The sequence below is a fragment of the Drosophila tropicalis genome, unplaced genomic scaffold (genome assembly GCF_018151085.1).
Source record: "Drosophila tropicalis isolate 14030-0801.00 unplaced genomic scaffold, ASM1815108v1 contig_1002, whole genome shotgun sequence".
In the NCBI taxonomy this organism is placed as follows: domain Eukaryota; kingdom Metazoa; phylum Arthropoda; class Insecta; order Diptera; family Drosophilidae; genus Drosophila; species Drosophila tropicalis.
In genome coordinates, this window is record NW_027172360.1 from 2,998,205 (window position 1) to 3,020,746 (window position 22,542).

General features: G+C 43.2%; 1 protein-coding gene across 3 annotated transcripts in view; it reads left to right on the top strand.

Annotated features, from left to right (window-relative positions):
- The window catches only part of rho-5 (rhomboid-5), a 289,374-nt gene that overhangs the window by 115,621 nt on the left and 151,211 nt on the right, over positions 1-22,542 (top strand). For all 3 annotated transcript variants that reach the window (XM_068285525.1, XM_068285605.1, XM_068285447.1), the window contains exon 3: positions 22,144-22,485. In XM_068285525.1, the coding sequence (XP_068141626.1) occupies positions 22,144-22,485 (342 nt within the window). The remainder of the gene's footprint in view (positions 1-22,143; positions 22,486-22,542) is intronic.

Genomic DNA, 22,542 nt, shown 5'->3' on the forward strand with positions numbered 1-22,542 from the left:
TTTGGTGAGCCCGACATTGGCGGCTCCAAGTTAAAAGAATAACAGACTTGGTGAAACCGTCATCAAGCGAGAACATTTGGTCAACTCAGGCGACCAATCTCTCAAAAAAAGGAAACTGGTCAACTAGGCGACTACTTTCTTTGCACGCTTTGGACACGACAATCCTAAGCGAGGGCACAAATTGATGAACATCTCACATCAATCTGGGGTCCCGACTAAAAACATCGCAATTGATTAACTTGGCAATCATTGCGTAGCCACCTTGGCGAATAAAAAGATTTACTGGAAAACTAGGAGTTGGTTTCCGCAACGGGGTAGCAGTGCATACCCATTTAATAAAAGTTGATCAACTAAGCGATCACCTTATAAAAATCATTTAACAACGATTTGTGTCAACGAGGCGACCAAATCATAAATCATTTTGAATGAAATCATAAAAAGTTATTTTTGTATAAAATAAAGTTTGATCAACTCAACTCTGTTGCATTCCCTGGCGTCAGCAATATCTGACCTAGTTAACTCGGTCAGTAACCCAGGTAGTAAGCTCGAGTATAGATTTTGGCATTGATCAGCAATTTTTTTTTTAAACAAAGAAAAGAAACTCCAAAAATTGGTTTCACTGTCGTGGCAGTTATCAGTGTAAAAGAATAGGTATATTGGAAATAAAAATAAAACTATTATTAAAACACTATTCAAAAGGCAACTTCGATTTATTTCTTATTCTTATTTGTGCTACACTTGACCATTTTTAGGAACGAGTCGGAGCGTTCCCTGTCTTTGACAAAATAAATAAACTCCCATCGGGTCAAGTACTAGTACAGACAAGCAATTACATAAGAATATAAAGGAACATGGAGGAATTTTATAAACAGCAGACAGAACGAGGAGAGGCAATCCAGGCCTTGATTCGGAATAGCAAAAAAGATTCTTTCGCCAGGAAAACGAAGCCATCTTATTTCGAGGAGAAACTTGAGCTCCTGGAATACATGTGGGAGAACTTCAAGAAAGGTCATCAGGAGTTGATGGACAAATTAAATAACGTGCCAACTGAAGACGACTATTTTAACGGACTATTTCAGCAAAATGAAGACGGTTGTATCTAATATAGTGGAAGATTGGAAGGACCATTTGGCAAAAATAAAGCTAGAGAGACAAGCTCGCCAAAGAGAGGAAGAGCGAGTCATGGTCAAACCACTGGTTCGTAAGCAAAGTGCTCTGCTGGAGTCATTGTCCAGGACATTAAGACAAATTGTGCCTGAAGAAAAAATGACTTACAAATCGGTAGTCGACAAATTATGGATGCAAATTGAAGAAATCCATTATGAGATTCATCGGCTAGCTGAAAATCCAGCCGAAGCCGGATATAATATAGCTACGTTTGTGGCCGCAGAAAATACAATGCTGAAATTCTGTGTGGCACCAGCAGAAAATGTAGTAATACAATCACCACCTGTATTGCAATCAATACAATCATTGCAACTACCCAAAATTCCCATTCCAAAATTTGATGGGGATTATCTGAAATGGCAGCAATTTCATGACATCTATAAAAAGGTGGTTCATGAGTCAAATGTATCCACGATAGAGAAAATGTGGTACCCAAAATCAAACCTTTCTGGAGAAGCAGAGAGACTGATACGGCACCTGGAATTAACAGAAGCCAATTACAACACTGCTTGGTCAGTGTTGCAGAAACGTTTTAATAACAAACGAGTCCTAGTAACAGCCATACTGGCAAAGCTGTTTGATCACCCAAATGTGGGAAATGACGCAGCTTCTATAAAGAATTTGCATGATAACATTTTTGAATCATTGCAAGCCTTAAAAAATATCGGCGTCAATATGGAATCGTCAGATGCTGTCATAATGTTTCATATGACAAGAAAATTGGATAGATTCAACCACGCACTATATGAGCAATCTCTTTCCAACACAAGGGATCTGCAGGAAGTAAAGGACTTCTTATCCTTCTTGGAACAGCGCTTCCTAACATTAGAGGCGATTGGGAAACCGAGAAACGAAAATCGCAGCATTGAAAAACTAAACCCAAAGAAGACATGCGCAACAGCATCTGGGACAAACAGTACCCTGTGTGCTTTCTGCGAAAGAGCAAAGCACAAACTCTTCCAATGTGAAAAGTTCAAAATCAAATCCGCAGCAGAGCGGCTTAATTGGGTGCAGAGACACAAATTGTGTGTCAATTGCTTCAAGCCAGACCATATAGCAAAAAATTGCTCTTGGAGGGGATGCTTTAAATGCGATAAAAAACATAACACAATGTTGCATTTAAAAACAGGCACCAAGTTGCTACATCTGCTTCTGCAGCTTCTGCGTATGGAATTGGCAGAAAATACACCCTGTTGGCAACGGCCAAGGTAGTGGTAAAGGGGATCAATGAAAGGAAAGGAGAATTTCGAGCACTCCTGGATAGCGGCTCTCAAGTAAATCTCGTCTCAGAGAGACTGGTAAAGAAGTTATCGTTAAAAATTAGCGAGACTCATGTTCATATAAATGGAGTGGGTGGTCAACCACAGATAAGCAAGGCGCGAGTAAGCTTGGTTGTAAGGTCAAGATACAACAAGTTCGCAATGCTAGTTGAGGCATTTGTATTGCCACACATAATAGGTGACCAACCCACAGAACAAATAACGCAGAAAGTAACATTACCAAACAACATTCAATTAGCGGACCCAACATTTGATAAACCCGGAAAAATTGATATGCTGTTGGGAGCTGATGATCACTATGCTATACTGCTACCAGAGAGGAGACGGGGCAATCGAAACCGTCCAACATTACAAAACTCAGAGTTTGGATGGATTGTTGCTGGCAGAATTAATATGTCAACGTCAGCTTCAATCATATGCATGGTAGGCATGACGAATCCAGAGGAATCGCTGGAAAGATTCTGGCAACTAGACACACTAGAGCCAATAAAAAGGTACAGGAGCCCGGAGGAAGAGTATTGTGAAAAATTCTTCCTCGATAACCTACACACGGCGGCGGACAATCGGCTAATTGTAAAACTTCCATTTGCTGAAGAGGCGTCATCTCTTGGAGAATCTCGGGAAGTAGCCATAAGAAGATTCATGTCGTTAGAGAGGCGAATGAACCCTGACATAAAAAAGGAGTATGTAAAATTTATGTCAGAATATGAACAGCTTGGACATATGAAGCAAGTAATGGTAGAACAAATTCCCAAGAACCATTACTTTATACTGCATCATTGTGTACTAAAACCAGAAAGTACCACCACCAAGCTAAGAGTGGTATTTGATGCTTCATGCAAAACATCATCAGGAAAATCACTGAACGACATTTTATATCCTGGACCAGTTGTACAGAGTCAACTCTTCTCAATTCTTCTGCGGTTCAGGACACACAAATATGTGTTCACGGCAGATATTGAAAAAATGTATCGTCAAGTTTGGATAAACCCTGCCGATCAATTCAATCAGATGATTGTGTGGAGAGAGGATCCAAGTCAAGAACTAAAGTTTTATCGTTTAAAAACGGTAACTTATGGAACCACGTCAGCCCCATATTTAGTGACGAAGTGTCTGGAATATTTGGCACTGAAAAACATTGAAAAATTGTCGTCTGGAGCATCAGCATTAAAAAATGACTTTTATGTTGATGATTGTCTCACAGGAGCAGACAGTTTACCAGAAGCCCTGCAAATAAGACAAGAGCTTCTAGAAATCTTGAAACCTAAGGGTTTCAACTTACGAAAATGGTGTTCAAATAGCAGTCAACTTCTAAAGGAAATTCCAAAGGAAGATACGATTGCTGACATCAATCTCGGTGACACACTGGAACAAACAAGTGTCAAAACATTGGGAATCATATGGGCACCCAAAGAAGACCAATTATGTGGAAAGGCTCAAAGACATACAAAAGGAATAACCAGACGAGTGGTGCTATCCGAAGTCGGTCAAATCTTTGATCCTCTAGGACTGTTCGCACCGGTAGTGGTAAGAGCAAAAATGTTTCTTCAACATGTTGCTACCGAACGAATTGAGATGGATGGTGACCTACCGCCGTATTTGGAGAAGCAATGGGAAGCTTACCGAGAGGATGTACAGGCACTAAACCACATGAAAATCCCAAGGCATATTTTTGATGGCAAGGTCCCCACTACAAAGGAATTGCATACATTTGTTGATGCATCAGAAAAGGCGTATGGTGCGGCAGTTTATGTCCGATCAACCTATAAAAATGGACAAATTTCGGTCAGATTGTTGTGCGCCAAGTCGAGAGTGGCTCCCCCTGGAAAAACAGACACTGCCCCGGCTGGAACTATGTGCAGCTGTACTTGGAGCTGAACTCACGGATAGAGTTCGACAGGATCTCCAATTCGGATCAGAAAGTGTAGAATCATTCCTCTGGTCAGACTCAACAGTAGTACTCTCGTGGATTAATTCACGGGCATCACATTTCCACACGTTTGTGGCTAATCGGTTGACAAAAATACACGCAGTATCACATCCAAGGCAATGGCGGCATGTGTCATCAGCGCTCAACGCAGCTGATGTTCTGTCTCGAGGCATATCAGCAGTTCAGCTTAGCACGCATACATTATGGTTGTATGGACCACTATTTCTGCATGGACCACAACGTGGCTGGCCAGCACCATTTAAGCCTACAGAGCACACGATGGATACCGCTGAGAAGAAAACCAAGGTATTCAGCATGGTGACTGCCACGGCAAACAACAAGAGTGAATGGATATATACGGTAAATCACAAAAATTCGTTTTACCGGCTACAGCGAATAGTGACGTATGTGCTACGGTTTTGTCATAAGCAGAGCAGGAAACCAACGGCTCAGTTAGAGTTGGAAGAGTTAGACCAAGCACGGAGAGTGATCATTAAGCAAATTCAAGAAACAGGATTTGCATATGAATTACGGCACTTAAAGAAACGACCTGATCAACCGCTAGATCGCAAAAGCACGGTGGCAACATTGCCACTAATACTGGATGAAGATTCAATAATACGAGTAGCAACTAGGCTACAACAAGCACCAGTATCAACGGAAACAAGGAATCCATATCTCTTGCCGTATAATGATCCGGTGGTAAAAATGATGCTACGGAAACTTCATGAAGATAATCTTCATTGTGGACATGAGGCACTACGCGGAATAGCTCGACAACAGTACCACATCATTAAGGTGAAACCGATGGTCCGGAATGTGATTCAGGGCTGCGTAGTATGCACCAAGTACCGGCCTCAGTTCTTTAAACAAGTCATGGGTGACTTACCTGAGCATCGGGTATCTCAGAATAGACCCTTTCTCAATGCCGGAGTAGACTATTGTGGACCATTCTGGATCCACCATAAGGTTCGAGGAAAACGTCCCGACAAAGCCTACATTGCAGTATTTGTATGCTTTGCAACCAAGGCAGTACACTTGGAGTTGGTCGGAGACCTGTCCACCTCTTCATTTGTGGGCGCGCTTCAGCGCTTTATTGGGCGCAGAGGAAGATGCCAGACATTATACTGCGATAATGCAACAAACTTTGTTGGGGCAAACAACCAACTTAAGGAACTGACCGATACAATACACTCAGAAACGGCAGCAGGTAGTATCAAGGAATTTTGCAATCAAAAAGGAGTGCAATTTAAGTTCATACCACCACGGTCTCCACATTTCGGAGGATTATGGGAAGCTGCGGTGAAGTCCGCTAAGCATTTACTGTTGAAAAACGTATCAACAGCAAACTTAACGTTCGAACAACTGTCTACCATCATTGTCAATGTTGAAGCAGTGCTGAACTCTCGTCCGTTAACGCCGAACTCAGACGATCCCAACGACTTAACAGCTCTAACCCCAGGCCACCTATTGATCGGAGAACCATTAGTAGCCCAACCAGATGCAGAACCAATAACACAGCGATCGATTCCAGAGCAATGGGAATTAGTGCAACGGCTTAAGCATACATTCTGGACACAATGGTCTCAAGAGTACTTACAAGAATTGCAGGGTACATCCAAGTGGAAAAAACCATATAACAATGTCAAAGAAGGCATGATGGTAATTCTAAAGGAGGATAATGTGCCAATTTTGCAGTGGCCAATTGGACGAATTGTTAAGTTATATCCAGGTTTGGATGGATACGTCCGCGTGGTAGACGTTAAAACAGCCAGAGGCACCTACAAGCGGGCTATCCATAAATTGGCCCCCTTGCTTAGAGAGACGGCAACAAAACGTAAAATCGAGGCAGATGACACAGAAGCGAATTCCCAAGAAGACCCTGGTATTGAGGACAACGCAGAACCAAAAACAAAAAAGACGCTTATCGATCGGTCTGCCACCGTTGGCAATGACGATCTGCCTAATGCTGTTGTTATTGCCTATAGCATTTGCTCAAAGAACTAATATAACTCGATTCAACCCCAAACCAGGCATATACTATGAAGGTATTGGCACAGGAAGGATGGCAACGTCTGACTGGACTATTGTGGCATTCTACAATCTCGAACCATATTGGGCCGACCTGAAGACATTTTCAGACGGAGTAGTAAAGGTTGGAGAAATATGCGTATTAATGAAGGTTCCAGAGGCATGCACCGCAATGCAGAGGCACTTCGAGCATGTCAACTCAGAACTACGGACAGGAAATGATCTCCTTCACATAGAACGCCAACGACGATCGCCTTTAGATATCATTGGGAACATTGCGAACGGCTTATTTGGTGTGCTGGACTCAAAGTATGCAACAGAGATGTCAGGCACCATAAGAAAGGTTAAATCAAACGAAGATTACTTATTGAACTTGCTGCAAAATCAGACATCTGTAATTGATTCAACGATAAATATCATTAAGCGAGATGAAGCCACAATTGAAAATCAGATGAAACTAATGGAACAACAAATGAACGACATGACCAAAGTCCAGGACAATGCGGTAAAGGCGTTGCAATGGTATATCACGCTAACTACTCAGATGACAGTTATTGCAGGGAATTTGCAACGAATTCAAACCGAAATTTCCCGAGTATTTACAGATGCCCATCATAGCAAAATAAGCCCGTTACTTCTATCACCAGGCCAGCTTCGGGAACATCTGAACCAACTGAAGAGACATCTTCCGTTTGGTTTGGATTTGCCAGTTCCAGATAACGACGTCTTGCAACTATATGGCTTAATGAAGGCACAAGGAACAATCGCAAACAATCATGTGATATTTAAGGTCACATTTCCATTAGTGGCAACGCAGGCAGTGCAACTGTATAACCTGGTACCCATTCCAGCAATTGGAACTCATGGGATTGTAATCATGAACATTAAAATTCCCATCATTGCTGTCAACAAGGAACAGAATCAATACATTGGGCTCTCAAGAGCCGATTTGGAACAATGCCATCAGCTCAACAACGAGCAATATATTTGTTTTGATAAACAAACGACGTTTTCGGCTAATAGCAACTGTGAGTTCCAGCTATTCAAAAACACAAAATCATCAACTTGCCAAATACAACACACAAACAGATCATTCGTGTGGGACGACATGTATCACAAAAATCAGTGGATTTTTGCCACCACTAGACCAATTGAACTCGCAGTCACCTGTGACGATAATATACAAGGTGTCACTATTAAGAAGACTGGATTGGTAACTCTAGACCCGACGTGTACAGCTAGGAGTTCTGGTATACGAATAACAGGTCACCGTATAACTACGACAGACATAATGAAATTGTCATATGTCCGATTTGGCAACTTCAGCATGGGCCCAACAAAAATAGCGCCAACAACAACACAATTCACAAAGATGCAGCTAAGCTACGATGAACTAAGCAACATTCAAGGAAAACTGGAAACTAAGCAAAACTGGAAATTGCCAGAAGACCCCAGCCAGCCGGCTCATCATGTTATAGTCTCCTACGTAGCGCTAACAATACTATTGGTTCTTGTGATGGTATATGGAATAAAAAGATGCTCACGACCCACAAGACACAATGGTCCAGAGCAGACAACCGTGAGGATCGTCAATCCCATACCGACTCCTGCTGCAGTAAGCCCAGCCCCCCAGCAATTTTGCGGTCAACGTTGGATAACGTTGAACAGGTGTTCAACGGCCGGGAGTATGTTGGTGTTTTGATTATATAAAATAAGCTAACATTAAGACAATTATAATATAGAACAAATAGAAATGTATGTCAATTAAGTATGTAACCCGATTATAGATATAGATGGCTCATCAGTCATAAGTAGGTCTGATATGGTCAGCAGTAAACAATAAAGACCTAGTTAATCAATAAAAACGTATTTTGCTGACCTAACACTATGTCGAACTATGCACTGGTGAGCTCGCTTTTTGTACTATAAAAGAAATGCATTATTCTTAGTAAGATCAGATACCAATTGTAGCTACATCGGGTGTGCATCGCTGTGTCTTTGGCCCCCATCTCTACCTTTGTAATCTCACTCCGAGGTCCACCCAATTTATGTGTTGGTTGCGACAACCTTTAGTCACTGGTTTATGTGCTAGTGCCTAGATATATATATAAATAAATAAACATTTAATAACTTCAAGAAACACTAACGTCTTTCATTGAACAAGTTTTTCACATGGCGTTATGGGATTAACAACAAAATTTGTCCAACACTTTTCCAGTTTTGAATGAATCTTCGTCAAAATATAATCGAATGTATTGATCGACATTCGAGTATAATTGAACAATTTGTCAAGATACTGCCTTAAATTTTTACGCAGCTCGCGGACTGTTGACGCGGCGAAACTGTTCACCGCCTCCCACATGCTTTTTCTCGCCACCATCAGATCTACAAGATTTTCGGCGCATATTTCAACGTTTGCCTCCCGTTCAAGCGCCCTCCTGCCGTTGTCAAAGCGACTGCACACGAACAGGATGTGTTGCGCGTCTTCCACTATTTCGCCCGGGCAGATTGGACAGCATTGAGAGCTATCGTGCCCAAAACGATGAAGGTACTGTCGGAAACACCCATGGCCGCTCAGGAACTGGGTCAGGTAGAAATTTACCGTACCATGAGTCCTCTCTGTCCACTTCCTTATGTTCGGGATTAATCTGTGGGTCCACCTGCCTTTGTCCGACGCATCCCATCTAGCCTGCCATAGGTCCACGCTCTGTAGCAGATATAAATTCCGCCTCCTTTGCCTGTAGGTCGATAGGCACCACTCCGGCGATCACAAGTGCCGCTTCGTCTGATACTGTGCGAAAACCCGAGCAGATTCGCAGCGCGCTTAGCCTGTGCGACGATCTGATCCCTCTTGTATAGCTGTCTACGCTCATGGCGAGTGCCCAGATGGGGGCCGCGTATAAAATGATCGACCTGCAGACTGTCATTAGCAGCTTTCTGGACTCCTGCTTGGGGCCCCCGTGTTCGGCATGATTGCCGCTCTCCGGAGATCGCCTCATTCCACCAGAAGACCGGGCGGTGGGGGCCTGCGTAGGTCCTTCTTATGTTCATGCTGGCGTCGCATGCCAAGAGGACTGAGCTAGCCAAGCAATTTGCCATATTTTCAGCGCTGTCCACCTGAATTGTAGCTTCGTTTAGAGAGCTTTTGAAAAGGCTCTCTCTTAAGCTGCTGGTTTTGTACGCTTTCTCTTGCGGGATTGGCACAGGCAGGATTTCTCTGGAGCCGAGAACGGTCAGTATGGCCTCGTGATCAGTGGCGGTGTAGAAGTTGCCGACTTCCCAGGTCGCGTTTCGGCACAGAGAGCTACTGACGAAGGGTTATGTCCAGTTTAGCAGGGTTATGTCCAGTTGGGCGAACGCTTCCAGAACCGCTCTTCCCCTTGAGTTGGTGTAGGTGCTGCCCCAATCAACTGGCCCGGCGTTCAAATTACCGGCGATAAGGCAGGGTGTGTGCAAACGGGCGTCAGCTGCCAGCTCGTCGACGGTCTCGCAGAATTCATCAAACGAGAGACTCAGGGGAAAGTAGCAACTGTATACAAATATCTTGCCTATACAGCCACGTATGTAATGCCTCGCAGCTTTCACTTTCGTCAGGGGTGGGATGTGAGTGCTGCAGACGATGATGGCGGCCTTGCTTGATCCGCTGCACATGCTGTTCCCGCTGGGTTTTTCCTGTATGGTTCGCTAACAAGGGCCACGTCGCTCTTCTGTTCCACTAGAGTCTGCAGCAGAAGGTCCTGGTCTGCCTCGCAGTGATTTAGATTTAGCTGTAAGAATCTAATCATGCTGCGTCCGGGAAAACAGCGCATTTGGTCCGCTCTTGGAAGCCGATGGGCAACGCTGGCTGCCGGCTACATGCGCTCTATTGGCTATGCCTTGGGTCTCGCATAGGCAGCAATTATACCCATTTCTGCAATCCTTCGCTTTATGGTCCTTGCATCCACACCTTAAGCACCAATTTGTCCTGTCCACCGCGTCCGAACAGCGAGCTGCTACATGGCCGAACGTCAGACACCTATAGCATCTGACCGCCGATGTGTTTTTGCGGACGCGGCACACAGAAAATCCTATCTTGAGGTTGCCAGCCTTCAAGATGTCCGTCCATATCCAGCACATCTATCCTGGTGAGGTTTGACAGTGCGCGCGCCTCTACCTGCCCGGCTAGCGCCACTCCTATGTCCTGTCTCAGCTGGTCGACTATTTCGGTGCCAGATGGATTTAGTTCCAGCAGCAGATCTCCCTTCGCAGTCCGTCTTACCGTGCGAACGCGGTCGCCCACAGCAATGTGCTTCTCGTCATGGCTCCTAGTAAGCAGCTTTACTATTTCACTGTATGAAATGTTGTCCTTTCCCAGGACCAAAATATCCGGTGGACGCTTCTTGGATTTCGCCTTTTTCGCTGGTCGCGCAGCCACCGTTTGCGGCTTAGAAATGTTTTTTTGCCCTGCGGCAAAAAAGGTTTCCGAAGTGTTGGCGACTGTTCTTTGGCGGGGCACCCTTGTCTGTTGCAGGTTCTCAGTTTGCTGTCCTTTGGTAGCGAAGGACTTCGGTGGCGCTATGGTGCACTTGGGGCATGCCTCTACTGGTTCAGGGTCGCAATTGTTGCACAGAATGTTGCTAACTGCCTGCTGCAATTCTCTCAGTCTGTCTACTTTGTCTCTAACCGCGTTCGTAATGGCTCGCCTGCCTCCCTCCTTTTCTGGCTTGATACGTTCAGCTATTTCCTCCAGTAATGCACCCATTTCTGCCATCTCGCTCTTGCCCCTAACTTGTTGCAACTTAGTTTTTTTTGGTTGCACCGCACTGCCTGCTGGTGGACTCCTTGAGTCTTCACGCAGTCTTTTCGGCTTATCGGTTGCACCAAACATCTCATCTACTCCTACACGCTCATGACCGAACAGAGCCTCTATCGCTAACTGACTGCCTGGACTCTCGACGCAAACAGATTCGGACCATAGAACCGGCGCTGAAGCGAGCGCCATTGATTGACGCAGCCCACTTGGCCCCACCATTGAGCCAGCCGATCTCAAGCCCTCCAATGCTTGCAACCAGGTAATTTCAACCTGGAATTTTATGGAAGATGTGCCGCTCCCTTCTGGGCTCCACACACTTGGAAATTTCGGTCTGTGACGGATGAAAGTGCCAACCACTGGTTCCAATAGACCCAAATTAATTGTTAGAAATTTTCTGACAATTAATTTCTGTGAAAAAATGCAATTGAAAATTTTTCCACAGTGCGGATTTCGCCTCCAAGGCTGAGTGCGTGCCTTGGGGCCCATAGACCGAGTTGCCGGCAGGGGGGCTGAGACCCGGCTATATACCTTGGAATCCCCAAAAGTATGCCGCAATTGCGTGATCGAGGTTTCAAGCTTTGAAACGTAGCTTAAAAGCTTTCGACGCACTCCGCGGGGTTGGCAGGTGCCAAAATCGGGGCTTTTAGGCCCGGGTTGGCCTGACCGGTGCACAGCTGATGTCCGCACCACGAGTCAGATTTATCCAGCTGTATACAAAGTGATTCGGTACTACGGGATGGGCTAGTTTGCCCACTGGCCCTTTGTGGTTGGCCCCCTTGTGGGAGATCGTAGTGGCTGTGGTTTAATACCCAGAGGTGGGTATGAGATAAATATCTCAAGTCGTGGAGTTGCGGCCACACAACCGGGTGCTGCACCCAAAGACCAGCAGAGGTTTTAGGTCGGCCTCGCCCCACCCAAGGGGGAATGTCATGTCCGCCCAACATGGCATTCAACTGGCACTGGAGAGATTCTGCATAAGCAGTTCTCAAACGGGCGTTTGGCGACGCATAGTATCGTCACCTGTACTATTTGTCCATTGTGGCATATTTGAGTGCCGTGGTAGTAAACCCTATTAGTGGGTACACGCCACGTAAAACAAAACAGACTTACTGTATACAAAGTGGGAGACAAAAAGCAGCAAAAATGAGCGAGAAAGCTCTGCATTCAAACTTATATGTAATCGTTGAATGCATGTGAGAGTGCAAGCGAAGCGAGAAGAGAGCCAAAGCGACTAGTTGAAGCGAGTTGCGAGAATGCGATTCTGAATCACTTTATCGCTTCATCCAACTGTTGTTATACGTGTGTTTTCGTTGTGTTCTGAGCTTAAAAAATAGTTGGTTTTTGGTTGAAAAATGTTTTTGCGCAACTCAAGCTTTAATAACAGTTTGATGCAAACACTTTATATTTTTGTGTATTTGCTTTCAATGCAATTAAACCGTCCAACGATTCAAATGCTGAAATGAGTTCGAGTCCGAACATAAATGTTGAGGACTTAATAACGGACATTTTTTTCGTTCTGTTTTGTGGGACCAAAAATGTAAAAAATTACCACAGTCGGCTGGTGTTTGAAAAGAATTGGAAAGAGATTGAGAAAAGTCTCCAAGTACCAAGTAAGTTTTGCTTATATTATATTTGTGGATTTTTAATATCAAAACCTATTTGTACACATAAACACACGCAAAAGGCATCTATAACTTGCTGGGTGAAATAACTCTTCATTTCCATTATTTTCATTGCTTGTGTGTGTGCTTGATTGACATTGGGACTTCCCTCAAGGTCAATAATTGCATTATGCAGAATACAAATTGCCTTTACAATAATGTCGACGAAATTTGGATCGGTTTCAATTGGCTTCCAGAGCAAACGCCATTTGGAAGTCATGATTCCAAAAGCACATTCAATGCACCTTCGAGCTCGGAAGAGTCGCTTGTTAAAATACTTTCTTTCAGCATTAATAGTGCGGCTTGAGTATGGCCTTAACAGAGTTTCCAATAGAAGATATGCTTGATCGCCTACAAAAACTTAGGGATTTTAATGCCTAACATGGATCCAGAATGAGGTGGACACTGAATACGAATGTATTCAATAGCCCCAGAACAATTTGGGAAATTCCACAATTTCCAAAAGTCATCAGCTATCTCGGTAATCATTTCTTTTGAAGGCTGTGTCATGTGCTTTGGCTGCAACTCCTCCCAAAGTGCCTTGACTGTTTCCTTTACAATAACGGAGACTGTAGTCCTTCCAATTTTAAATGGTTAATTTTATTTACATAATTAAATTTTTTGATTAACCTTCAGGAGACTGTTTCAAAAAAAAAAATGGAAAAATCTTCGGGACCGATTTCGAAATGAGTATAAAAAAATGCCAACAGAAAAGTCAGGAGACTGTGCACCTGATGCTGGCATCTATGCCTCCTGGCCTCATTTTGAGTCCCTTCTATTTTTAAAAGACCAAATGAAGCCCAGGCAAACGTGTGCAAATTTGGAGGCCAGCTGCTCCAATAAAAGTTTCTGTGTTCCAGAGTGTGAAGATTCGCTGGACACAGAATTATCCCACAATTCGGCTGAGCTATGTGACACAGATGAGGAAGAGAATTTTCCCAAAAAAAATAAAAAAAAAGTATGCCTTCTAAACTGCTGTCCATTGAGAAGGAGAAACTTAAACTTTTAGAAAAAAAATTAATACACCAAAAACACCCGACGATGACCAATGTTTTTTTGAGAGCCTTCTGCCATATATGAAGTCTATGGACATGCGAAAAAAAATGCTTTGCAGAATGGAAATTCAAAAGATCGTACTTTCTTATTTTGGAGACGGAAATAATTCCGAAAACAATTAAAAAAATCAAACATTTTTGTTGCAAAAAAAAAAAAATATATTTAATTACATAGTTACCTCAAAGTTAGAATAAGTTTTTCACATGGCGTTATGGGATTAACAACAAAATTTGTCCAACACTTTTCCAGTTTTGAATGAATCTTCGTCAAAATATAATCGAATGTATTGATCGACATTCGAGTATAATTGAACAATTTGTCAAGATACTGCCTTAAATTTTTAAGCAGCTCGCGGACTGTTGACGCGGCGAAACTGTTCACCGCCTCCCACATGCTTTTTCTCGCCACCATCAGATCTACAAGATTTTCGGCGCATATTTCAACGTTTGCCTCCCGTTCAAGCGCCCTCCTGCCGTTGTCAAAGCGACTGCACACGAACAGGATGTGTTGCGCGTCTTCCACTATTTCGCCCGGGCAGATTGGACAGCATTGAGAGCTATCGTGCCCAAAACGATGAAGGTACTGTCGGAAACACCCATGGCCGCTCAGGAACTGGGTCAGGTAGAAATTTACCGTACCATGAGTCCTCTCTGTCCACTTCCTTATGTTCGGGATTAATCTGTGGGTCCACCTGCCTTTGTCCGACGCATCCCATCTAGCCTGCCATAGGTCCACGCTCTGTAGCAGATATAAATTCCGCCTCCTTTGCCTGTAGGTCGATAGGCACCACTCCGGCGATCACAAGTGCCGCTTCGTCTGATACTGTGCGAAAACCCGAGCAGATTCGCAGCGCGCTTAGCCTGTGCGACGATCTGATCCCTCTTGTATAGCTGTCTACGCTCATGGCGCGTGCCCAGATGGGGGCCGCGTATAAAATGATCGACCTGCAGACTGTCATTAGCAGCTTTCTGGACTCCTGCTTGGGGCCCCCCGTGTTCGGCATGATTGCCGCTCTCCGGAGATCGCTTCATTCCACCAGAAGACCGGGCGGTGGGGGCCTGCGTAGGTCCTTCTTATGTTCATGCTGGCGTCGCATGCCAAGAGGACTGAGCTAGCCAAGCAATTTGCCATATTTTCAGCGCTGTCCACCTGAATTGTAGCTTCGTTTAGAGAGCTTTTGAAAAGGCTCTCTCTTAAGCTGCTGGTTTTGTACGCTTTCTCTTGCGGGATTGGCACAGGCAGGATTTCTCTGGAGCCGAGAACGGTCAGTATGGCCTCGTGATCAGTGGCGGTGTAGAAGTTGCCGACTTCCCAGGTCGCGTTTCGGCACAGAGAGCTACTGACGAAGGGTTATGTCCAGTTTAGCAGGGTTATGTCCAGTTGGGCGAACGCTTCCAGAACCGCTCTTCCCCTTGAGTTGGTGTAGGTGCTGCCCCAATCAACTGGCCCGGCGTTCAAATTACCGGCGATAAGGCAGGGTGTGTGCAAACGGGCGTCAGCTGCCAGCTCGTCGACGGTCTCGCAGAATTCATCAAACGAGAGACTCAGGGGAAAGTAGCAACTGTATACAAATATCTTGCCTATACAGCCACGTATGTAATGCCTCGCAGCTTTCACTTTCGTCAGGGGTGGGATGTGAGTGCTGCAGACGATGATGGCGGCCTTGCTTGATCCGCTGCACACGGTGTTCCCGCTGGGTTTTTTCCTGTATGGTTCGCTAGCAAGGGCCACGTCGCTCTTCTGTTCCACTAGAGTCTGCAGCAGAAGGTCCTGGTCTGCCTCGCAGTGATTTAGATTTAGCTGTAAGAATCTAATCATGCTGCGTCCGGGAAAACAGCGCATTTGGTCCGCTCTTGGAAGCCGATGGGCAACGCTGGCTGCCGGCTACATGCGCTCTATTGGCTATGCCTTGGGTCTCGCATAGGCAGCAATTATACCCATTTCTGCAATCCTTCGCTTTATGGTCCTTGCATCCACACCTTAAGCACCAATTTGTCCTGTCCACCGCGTCCGAACAGCGAGCTGCTACATGGCCGAACGTCAGACACCTATAGCATCTGACCGCCGATGTGTTTTTGCGGACGCGGCACACAGAAAATCCTATCTTGAGGTTGCCAGCCTTCAAGATGTCCGTCCATATCCAGCACATCTATCCTGGTGAGGTTTGACAGTGTGCGCGCCTCTACCTGCCCGGCTAGCGCCACTCCTATGTCCTGTCTCAGCTGGTCGACTATTTCGGTGCCAGATGGATTTAGTTCCAGCAGCAGGTCTCCCTTCGCAGTCCGTCTTACCGTGCGAACGCGGTCGCCCACAGCAATGTGCTTCTCGTCATGGCTCCTAGTAAGCAGCTTTACTATTTCACTGTATGAAATGTTGTCCTTTCCCAGGACCAAAATATCCGGTGGACGCTTCTTGGATTTCGCCTTTTTCGCTGGTCGCGCAGCCACCGTTTGCGGCTTAGAAATGTTTTTTTGCCCTGCGGCAAAAAAGGTTTCCGAAGTGTTGGCGACTGTTCTTTGGCGGGGCACTATTGGCTGTTGCAGGTTCTCAGTTTGCTGTCCTTTGGTAGCGAAGGACTTCGGTGGCGCTATGGTGCACTTGGGGCATGCCTCTACTGGTTCAGGGTCGCAATTGTTGCACAGAATGTTGCTAACTGCCTGCTGCAATTCTCTCAGTCTGTCTACTTTGTCTCTAAGCGCGTTCGTAATGGCTCGCCTGCCTCCCTCCTTTTCTGGCACCCATTTCTGCCATCTCGCTCTTGCCCCTAACTTGTTGCAACTTAGTTTTTAGTTGGCTTGATACGTTCAGCTATTTCCTCCAGTAATGCACCCATTTCTGCCATCTCGCTCTTGCCCCTAACTTGTTGCAACTTAGTTTTTTTTTGGTTGCACCGCACTGCCTGCTGGTGGACTCCTTGAGTCTTCACGCAGTCTTTTCGGCTTATCGGTTGCACCAAACATCTCATCTACTCCTACACGCTCATGACCGAACAGAGCCTCTATCGCTAACTGACTGCCTGGACTCTCGACGCAAACAGATTCGGACCATAGAACCGGCGCTGAAGCGAGCGCCATTGATTGACGCAGCCCACTTGGCCCCACCATTGAGCCAGCCCTCCAATGCTTGCAACCAGGTAATTTCAACCTGGAATTTTATGGAAGATGTGCCGCTCCCTTCTGGGCTCCACACACTTGGAAATTTCGGTCTGTGACGGACGAAAGTGCCAACCACTGGTTCCAATAGACCCAAATTAATTGTTAGAAATTTTCTGACAATTAATTTCTGTGAAAAAACGCAATTGATAATTTTTCCACAGTGCGGATTTGAACCTGGTACTTTCGCCTCCAAGGCTGAGTGCGTGGCTTGGGGCCCAAAAACCGAGTTGCCGGCAGGGGGGCTGAGACCCGGCTATATACCTTGGAATCCCCAAAAGTATGCCGCAATTGCGTGATCGAGGTTTCAAGCTTTGAAACGTAGCTTAAAAGCTTTCGACGCAATCCGCGGGGTTGGCAGGTGCCCAAATCGGGGCTTTTAGGCCCCGGGTTGGCCTGACCGGTGCACAGCTGATGTCCGCACCACGAGTCAGATTTATCCAGCTGTATACAAAGTGATTCGGTACTAAGGGATGGGCTAGTTTGCCCACTAGCCCTTTGATGGAGCGACGAATCAGCGTCGTTCCTCTGTTTATTGTTTTTTTTATTGTATATGTACATAAGATGCTTTCATTACATTGTATCTGCCATTCCTCTTAACCTGCGTGACCTCATAAGGACCTGGTCGCTGGTCAGTTTTTTTCCTGCGTTAACTGCGTTCTGCGTTAAGCGAATTAGTTTCTCTATCTCATCGTCTTCCTGAAAGCGTTGGTGCATGTCCTCTTCAAGTAGCTGTAGGAAGCAATCTGCTGGTTTATTGTTCATCTTTACACCAAACTTGAGCGCGAGCGGCAATTTTTTTGTCGATGTATGCATTTTAAATTTGACAGCTCTCTGTACCTCTGGAACTGCCTTAAACCACTTGGTTGGATGGCTTGGAGATCTATGCAATAACCGACAAAATTGTTCGATTTAATCTCTCCACCTGTCCATTTCGGTGAGGAGCTCTCTTTGTGGTCAATACATGCTCTATGCCTTTCGTTTTCATATGCTCCGCAAACAAGTTGGCCGTAAATGCTAAGCCTCCGTCGAAAACTATACGCATAGGATTTCCGAAGATTTGTGACCATATATCAATTTTTTTTAGCGAAATAAACTTTTATCGCCAACTATCGCCAAGATATATTTACACTGCTTTGTAGTGGCGTCCATTGTGCCTAAATGGTCAACATGCAAAATATAAAGTGGCTGGTACCCTTTGTCAACATAATTTTGGAAACACACACTTATTCAAAATCTGCTGAACCTATGTTCGAGATGGGGAATCCAATAAGATTGATACACAGCATGAAGGGTTTTTCGCACAGCGAAGTGAATAGCATAATGAGGGTCAATAATCACTTCCTTTTCCATCTGCTACTACTAAATACACGGCCTTAGCTTCAAGTATGTTGGCGTTGCTCTGATTCATACGATTTCTGGCCCTAGAAGTGAACAGGATGTAGATTGCCTTCTGACCTTTGCAAGAGTGCCGCTCCGTATCCATCCTTTGATGACATTTTGTCAAAGCACTTTTCTGGAGTCTCAGCCTGAATAATTATGTCGTCTATATATAAATCGAGTACATCCTTGTTTATCAATATGATCAATATATGATTACATAGGAATCCAGTCCTTTAAAACCATTACGATCAGCTTGCGAAAATCAACCCAGATACGCCGCGTACCATCCTTCTTGTTTACTATTACAAGGCGACTAGCGTTTTCGATGAAGACGGACGCATAATTCCGGCTGCTAACCATTCATCGATCTACTTTTCCACATTGACGTCTTCAGGAATTGTCTCTTGATCAACGATAACATCAATATTTTACAGGAACCGTCTCGCCATCAAACTCATGATTTTCTCAAAGCTTTCCGCTGCGAATGTACCACTGTTTCTATTCTGCTCGTCTCATCTAGCTTTTTCTGAGCTGCCTTCTTTGAAGTATGTATGTATGGATGTTGTCTCTTTTTCACTATTGGTATACCAGAGCGCTTTGTTTATAGTGGCGTCCCATTCATCATCGTTCTTCAGCAATTTCAGCAAAGTCTGTTGTTCTGCTGTCTCCTGTACTTTCTGCTGTTCTGCTGCTTCTGATCATCTCTCCGCTTGCTGCTGTTAAGACTCTATACCTCTCCTTCGTATATTTTCTTGCCTTTCAAATGCTTGAGTATTAACCCTTTGCCGCTTTGCTTCTCTATTGATGCGATTCTTAGATTGTTTATTTGTCCTGCTCTAAGGACTTGTTAATGCCTGCTGAACTTGTAAGGTTACTTGTAAGGCCTTATAAATTAGTTGACTTGCTTCTGAGATCTGTTCCAAAAACTTATGCTAAATGAGTTTCTAAGGTTACTCGTAAGGCCTTAAGAAACTTATAGCTTTACTTGTTACTTGCTTGATCACGACTCATAATATCTATGTAATGGATTTATTTGTATATGAACAAATAGAAAGTTTGAAAGCTGGATCAGTTTACAAAAACAAATCAATTGGGCGAGTTCACAAATTAAACTTAGTTAGATACAACGTTTAGTGTTCAACTTAGAACGACATGACTTTTCATTTTATTTTTGCCGACGACTTTTCGACTTGTTTCCTGGCAAATTTTTAACGACGTACAGTGGGGCCTTCTGGCATTTAGCATTGCAAAAATCATAGCGTTTAAACCAATAATGCGATTTCAAAAATTTTAAAAGCATATGATAAAGAATACCTTAAGCTTCAAAACGAATGTTTGTCAAAAGTGCTGGGTGTTCGTGGTGCTGTAATATTCAAGGTCAAAGTCAGAAAATATTTTCAAGCATGTTTTTCCTTTAAAAATGGATCGAAAACCGGGTTTTTTCAATCACAAATGGAATTTTTCATTGTTTTAGACGACTATGTAACATTTTTTAATGTTTTAGTTTGATTTTTTAACATAATTACAAAAAAAAAAAAAAATTTTTTTTTAATTTTTTAGGTTAATTTTGAAAATTTGCTATTGATGGCTGATTTTCTTCAAAATAATTTTCAATATTTACATCAGTATCTAATAAACTCAACATTTCGGGACTATAGTTGCTATTTTCCAAATCCTTTCGTGATCGCACGTGTCTCAGTGATGCAATAAGTGGGTCCAAAGAGGCTGCTAGCATGTTAAAAAGGTCTTTATTTTGTCTAACACGATAAGTTTTTAATGTATTAGTGTATCTGAACCTTTTGTAGTCCTTGTTTTTACATTCCTGTGCTTCTTCGGATAGCTCTCCAAGTGGTAAACACTGATATTCTATTAAATCCTTTCCGTGAGCCAAAATCCTATGTACCGTTGGGGTAAGTTTTTACAATTCAGTCAAAAGATAAGCAGTCTTTGAAGTATATTCGGAAAATTGTTCACCATTTACCATTTCCTTGCAATTTATAACATTCAAGATAACAGCCAACCTTTTAATGATCTCTTGACTAACACCTGTTATAAAAGATGTCACTGCATCATTTTCAGAAAATCTTCTTGAAGTATTTCCATCATTCGTGTTTCGGTATTACCCTTTTTGTATTAATTAGGTAAACAACTTAATATTTACATCCAATTAGGTAAACGGAAATAAAAACGACCAACCCACAAATAGGACAAACTTTTCATCAACTTAAATAACAAGTCTTGTCAATAATAAGTCTTGTCATTTTTTCCAAAGCAGGTAATTAGCAATTTATCATTGTAGAAAGGCATATATGTAAGGTAGTATTTGCAAAACAGCATTACCCAATGTTATCAAAAAAGCTACAGGCCAATACGCATGCGCTCTTCTTCTTCCTTATACCTGCAGCGCATTTTTTAGGCGAGGTTGCCTTAGTTTTATGGCTTACGCATCGCTGTCGCAGGTCTCCGCATATTGGGACTATATACATCTGATATGTAAATATTTCACCTACCTAGTGTATATAGTCCGGTAGTGATACTAGTTGAGTCTTACTAGTTTTATTCCATCAAAGTTCAAAAATGCCAATATTTAGTACATTTTTTAAACGCTTCTAATTCAATAACTATTTAAGTAATTATTAAAATTTATGAAACATGCTATTAATAAAGAACATACTTTTCAGATAAAACCAAAATATCCAAGATCGATTGTTGAAATCGCCCAATATTCAGTTTTAAAGTTGCGATTTTTTTTAAAAATTATCATTTTTTCCTTTTCACTAAAAATGTCTCAACTTTTTGGCGCCTATAGCACCCATGAATCTCAACCGATTTCTAAAATTTTTCGGATTCATAATCTCTGAAGTATTTCCTATCGATTGCATATATCATTTTTGCCAAACGCGATTATGAAAAAACGTATTTTTGCAACGCTATCCGAGCAGAGGCCCAACTGTGCGACGTCACAACTTTTTCACTCACTCCAACTTACTTGCCACTCTCTCAATAGCCAGGGCTACAAAAACTACTAGCAACCCAGCACACATTTTACATGTATGTATAATGCGAAAAGGGAACGCATACACATACAGTTTATGTGGCGTTGCGTCTGTGTGTGTGGAGCAGAGCCGATTTATATTGACAGTAACTTGTGTTCTATTTATTCGATCAGATTCAAATTTTGGTATCTGAGGTTTTTTGTCCAATATTATCACATAAGTAAATTATCATAGCGATGGACGGACGTACAGACGGACATGACTATATCAGCTTGTCATGCTGATCAAGAATATAAATACTTTATTGGGTCGGAAACGTCCCCTTCTGTGCGTTACAATGATTTGACCAATTATTTAATACCCTCTAAAGGGGTATAAAAATCATGATTTTTGAAGTGGTGCTGTTTTTCTGACCGCCGGAGAAGTTATTGTATTAATGATAACCAATTCAAATGAACACTACTTAATACGAAAATAAATTATAAATACATACATTATACGGGTTTAGAGAAATGAACGGGAATTAATTTATTGCTACTCAAAAAAATTAGTAATTAAAAATGCTTCGGACATTAAATTGAGTAAGAAAATTGCTTTCTTGCTTTGCTAAATTTTTTATATATTTTAAATTTAGTTACTGTAAGTTCTCAATAAAGCATAAATCTATATTTCTTATTTATTTCTTAATATTAAAGAAATCCATATCGACTTGGAAGAAGTGGTCGCCAGTGGAATCAGGTCCCGGAGGCCGCATTTCAGGATCCGTATGCGGTCTGGATCCAAAATTTTGTGATGCTCCTGCTTCAATAGCTCCATATGAATGGCCCGATGACATAACAAAATGGCCTATATGCCGAAAAACCAATTCCTTTTCACAAAGATATCGATACAAAGACCATACTTCAGAGCACATGGTTTGCGAAGTAATTGGTCATCCATGTTGTACTGGCCTTTACGGTGAATGCCGTATAACAACTCGAGAATATTGTGAGTTTGTCAATGGATATTTTCACGAGGAAGCGTCGCTATGCTCTCAGGTATGGTTATTTGATTATTGTCTAATGTCATTATTATAACTGTTGAAATTTTTATTT